Genomic DNA, 5,418 nt, shown 5'->3' on the forward strand with positions numbered 1-5,418 from the left:
GATTGTTTCTTTTCACTTAATGTACTACACCCTGAGTCAACATTCTGTCTTTTCCCTCTGTTACTCTTCTTTCTTTCGTTTCATTTTGTTTAGAAAAAGAAGAGGAAAAAAATACTTCTACTTGCTCTCTATCTCAAAAGAGATTTCAATAATAACATTAACCTCAGATGTGAGGTCTGCTGCTCTTATTTGTAATTTACATAGAAATCCAGTTATTTCACTTTTCGATATATGTGCTTTTTAAAAGAAAAAAAAAAAATCCTTTCCCCAAATTTTACAACACATTATACAGAATACCTAAACCAAATATGTCATAAAACAGAACACATGTGTTACTAAATTAGGTTTAGGAAATACATAAATAGAACAAAACTAAATTCTGTATTAAAGGAAATGCACACATTCTATAAGTAAATAAATTGACCTGATTCACTAACTTTCCCTGGAAAAATTTCATAACCTAAAGGACAACATAGGAAATTTAGCAACAAATCTAAAAAAAAAAACAAATAAAAGATTTGTTCAAGCAACACTGATATTTTAGAAGTACTTCATTTGAATAAATTATAAAAAAAATATTGCTTACTCTGAATCAATGGATGGGGGAGGGACAAAACATTTCTAAGAAAAACAAAATCCAAAAAGCACTGCCCCAAAAAGGATACAACAAGAAAGGATACTCTTTGTATGACAGTATTACAGCAGTATTTACGCAGGAATGCTTCTAAAGAAGAACAGCAGAATGTAGTTTAATTTTTTCTTATTTTTCACATTAAATTTACAAATAAATGATTTTTTAAAAACACACAATTGAAAGTATTTTTTGTTAACTGTTCCACTCAGGTATTTGTAAGACTTCTGACTACTCCAATATAGACACTTTAAAACAAAATTCAAATATTCACAGTGTCTCTACAAAAGGAATAAACATTAAACAAATTTTCTCTTAGTTATATAATTTTTTCAGTTTAACACACTGGTAATTTGACCCATTTTTTTTTCTAGTTTACAAAGGCAGATTTAAAATAAAATAAAAAAACAAATATATTTCTACTCATCTTTCTTAAATCAATGTAATACAAACTTTAAAGTTTAAAGAGCTTAATTCTACCATTTTTAAATTACTTACATATGAATTAAAATTACATATTTGAAAGACAAAAGATTTCATTCCACACACACACACACACACACACACACACACCCACCCACCCACCACCACCTATGTATTTCTTTTAAGTGAGCAATTAGTAATCAGTAATGCAAATTCTCAGGCCCCACCAAAGGTCACCAATTTGTCTTTGGTAAACAGTTTCCCAATTTCAGCACTAAAAGTCAGGTATCCTCGAAAAATGGTCAGTCACAGGAAAACTGGAAGGGCTAGTTACCCGAGGCCCGGATCCCAGACCTAATGAGTCAGAAACTCTGGGTCAGGGGCGGGAGGAGATAGTCTAGCCATCTGTTTTATCAAGCCTTCCTGTTGATAATATATGTCAAAGTTTAAGAATCACTGTTTTACTAGGCAGAATAAGTAAGGACAAATACATTCCCCTTATAAAATTAATTCTCTAAACTTAACTTTTACATACAAATGGGTTTATTCTGTAGTTATAATTTTGAAGTTTAATGGGATTTAACTGCATAGTTAGAGACAGAGATGGGTAGATGGATGGATGGATCCCATTGAGTCTTTAAAAACCTTAAGAGATATCTGAATTACTACTCTATTCCTTAATATTATCTCAAAAAAAGTTGCATCCTTTTATTAATTTATATCCGCACTTACCTTACTAATTTTTAACACTTTCTTTTTCCTTCTTTAGAATCTTGTTTTGGTCTAGCAGATCGAGCAAACTGCTAATATTTAAAAATTAAGGTTTCCTTCACAAACATGAAAGTAATCTTTTGTAAGTAATTATCAAGACCTTTCTAATGTTGGGCAGGAGTACCATTTTTAATTTATCTTTCATATTTATCTTCCTACTCTCAGACACATGTCAAATATTTTTCCAAGTGCCTCCTATCTACTATCCAGGATTTGGAGGAGAAATTAAAAATTTACCTTTTCTTTACAGTAAATATTTTTTACACTTAGACCTTCACTCTTGTCATCTATCCTGCTATCTAGTTTGCAAACTGCATTAACTACTAAAAGCAGAATGGTTAATCAATGATATATTTTGGTTATGGAAACTCTCAAATACAAATATGAATTACAATAAAAATATAAAATAATAAAGCTACAATGAACCATATCCTTTTTCAATGGCCTCAAATGTATTTCTGGATACTGTAGTCTCAGGCGTAGCATGAGTATGTAATTTTGTGCTATGTTTAGACTTGGCTTAATTTTAATAACCACATGCTGCTGAGGTTCCTTTATCTCCCAATAAAAATCTGAATAACACTCATCTGACTTAGCTAAGTATGTCTGTAATTGAGTATGTCAAGTTATAATTCCAGTTGTTGAGATTTCTAAAGGATAATAAAAATTAGTTTCAATTATACCCTACCCCAAAAAACTACATAATCTTTGGAACAGACTGATATAAAGGATACAACCACCATAGGTTTTCCAAAAAGAACATATCCATTAGCTTCCTTTAAGGCTTTTGCTGCTGCTTTTTCATTTGGAAGTCCAACGAAAGCTTGTCCTTTCATGCGACCTTCTTTCATCAAGCGTATATCAAACCTAGAAGTCAAGGAAGAGTGGTTTTGCTTCAAAGATTGCCAAGCAATTTGATGAAATGAATGGAAATGTGATGAAAATTTTAAATTTTGCCATTTCAGAGCAAAAAAAAAAAAAAAAATGACTATACAATCTAATTAGCACAGTGATTACTCAGAGCTTTCTAAAATTTTATTTTATATTTGGTCTAAAATGGATCCTATAAGTATGTAAAGTAAATTTGATGATGTGCTTATATCTTTTTTTTAGCTATTTTACATGTATTTATGTGATTTAAAAATTATATTACTAGCAGCTATAAAAGCAAATTTCTTATGTTTTTATTTCAGATCTCTATTTTTAAAAAATTTCATGCAGCAAATTCAATACTATCTACTCAAGTGATAAAAAGAACTATAAAACCAAAAATAGAAGGTCAGACAAGGACCACTAAAAAGTAACGCAGAATTTGAGTAAGAAGGGACTTATTGATCATCTAGTCAAAACCATTATTTTATAAGTGATGCCTACAAAGAAAGTCATTTCAGGGTCAGACAGATAGCTAAAGTTAGACACAAAAACACAAATCAGATTTCTTTATTCCAAGTATAGTGTTCTGTTATTCCATAGTATATTATTTTTCAACATTTTTGATAAAAAATTATATTTAAAACTCTTCAGAAAAATAAGACTGTAATTTATAAGCACTGCCTACCATTTAGATAGTCTATATAGGACTAACTAAAGTATGTAAAGCATTAAAAAATTCAGCAATTTTTAAAAAAAATTCACATGGCTAGTCCCATGGGAAACAATTATTAATTTATCATTTTGTCATGTACAGTACAGCTTTCTCAATATATAATTATTTTTTCCCATCAAATTCTAATTGCAGGCAATACTAGAAATAGAAAGAATGTATACACATACACATATATGTATTTATATACAAAAAATTTTTTTATATGTAGATATATTTTTTCTTTTCCTTATAATCATGACTCAAAGGCAGCAACATGAAAATGGACCACCAGTGTTTTCCATGGCCAGCAAAAGAAACGTTTGATATCCTGATAAAAAGAGATATCTGCCACAAAGGAGTAAAATGGAGAATTTTAAGACATTTTAGACATGCTATCTAAAAAGGTACATAGGCCAGATAAGCCTTTAAAAGTACTGGTTTCATAAGATGATTAAAATACAATTAGCTAGTTAAAGTCACTCCCATTTTATCTCAACTCAAGTCTCTCTCCTTACCTTTACTAGTTATCCCTACTTCTAATTTATATGGCCCAGGGTCTTACATATTTTGGAGCTAAATAATTATGAAATTTCAAAGAAATTTCTCTAAACATTAGCTTTTATATCATTTACAAATCGTCTCTCTCTCTTCCACTCTCACAAAATTGGGAGCCTTGCCTAATGCAGTCCAATTAAAAGAAGTTACTGCCAGGGTAAGAATCTAAAAAATTTTGCTTGACTGCCATAGATTACTGGATCAGATATTAAAACAGTAGTTTTCAAAGTGTAGTCTTTGGATCTACAGATTTGGTATCATATATGAGCCTTTCAGAAATAAAAATTTATGGTCCATACCTCAACCCAGAAAAACAGACTCTCTGGGGATGGACTCACAAAACTGTTTTACTAAGATCTTCAGGTGATTTTTATGCACGTTAAAGTTTGAGAACCACTGCTCTAGAGCTGCAGATTGAGGCTGGAATTTATGAGGCCTGTTTCTGTAAAGAGTTTTACTAGAACTCAGCCATTAATATTTGTTTATGTTTTGTTTATCGCTGCTTTCATTCTACAAAGACAGAATTGGGTTGTTGAAACAGATATTATATGGACTGCAATAAATAAAAGTATTGAATTTTTACTATCTTTCCATTTACAAAGAAGGTTGCTGATTCCTGATCTAGACATCTAAAAGTTTACACAATACATAACAGTAATTTCTTCATATAATTTTTATCTCTAAAGAAAAAATGTTGGGATAAAAAAGGGTTACTCTGTAACAGATAAAAACAAAACATAATTTGAGAATATGACTGCCACTTACATTATCCGTTCTGTTTCTGATGAAAAGTCAACATATCTTCCAAAAATAAATTTAAGGTCCTAGAATTTCAACAACAACAAAAAAAGACAAATAAGGAGGTCTAGTAAAAACAAAAAGCAAAACATAAAAAAATTTATTTATAAATTTCAACTTACCTTTTCTTGAACATGTTTAGCTAAATTCTTTACATAAATTCTACAGTTTGGTTCACCAGGTTCATAACTTCTGAAAACCGAAAGTGTTTCCATTTCTTATTTAAAAACAAAACAAGGATATAAAATTTAGACATTTTCATCAACTAAAAAAAAAAAACCTATACCATAATAACTGTTAAACAGATAAAATAAGCATTATAAAATTATGAAAACTAAGAATAGCAATGTTACTAATGGGATAAAAGTACCAATTAAAAACCTGAATTGATAATATAAAAATTAGTTTAAAAATTGTAGGCATTTAGAATAACTAAAATTTATCCAATAAAGTATCTATTATTAAAACTCCTTTAAATGAGTTACTTTATTAAAGACTGAAGCAAATTAATATGTTATCAATCATTGGTGTAACTATTTTGCTTAAAGTCAATTTCCCAAAGCACCAGGCACCAACATATTCAAACCTAAGAATGAAGTACTCAAACATAATCATCAAGTATTTAGGATTGTGGATCCTGAATTCCTATACAGCT

The 5,418-nt window shown here is 29.8% G+C and overlaps 1 protein-coding gene across 4 annotated transcripts in view; it reads right to left on the minus strand.

Moving 5' to 3' along the window:
• RNPC3 (RNA binding region (RNP1, RRM) containing 3) overlaps window positions 1-5,418 on the minus strand; it is a 38,000-nt gene that overhangs the window by 14,876 nt on the left and 17,706 nt on the right. For 2 of the 4 annotated variants that reach the window (XR_896353.2, XM_011368169.2), the window contains exons 11-14: window positions 4,886-4,980; window positions 4,731-4,789; window positions 2,560-2,692; window positions 1,787-1,857 (exon numbers count right to left, since the gene is read on the minus strand). Coding sequence is in view for 3 of the 4 variants with exons in the window: in XM_011368169.2 (XP_011366471.1) it covers window positions 1,798-1,857; window positions 2,560-2,692; window positions 4,731-4,789; window positions 4,886-4,980 (347 nt within the window). In the remaining variant the exon portion in view is untranslated. Of the gene's footprint in view, window positions 1-220; window positions 725-1,786; window positions 1,858-2,559; window positions 2,693-4,730; window positions 4,790-4,885; window positions 4,981-5,418 lie in introns of those variants that run through there. The other 2 variants (XM_011368183.2, XM_023536197.1) reach the window with 2 other exon arrangements.

Source organism: Pteropus vampyrus, unplaced genomic scaffold (assembly GCF_000151845.1).
Source record: "Pteropus vampyrus isolate Shadow unplaced genomic scaffold, Pvam_2.0 Scaffold6, whole genome shotgun sequence".
Lineage (NCBI taxonomy): Eukaryota > Metazoa > Chordata > Mammalia > Chiroptera > Pteropodidae > Pteropus > Pteropus vampyrus.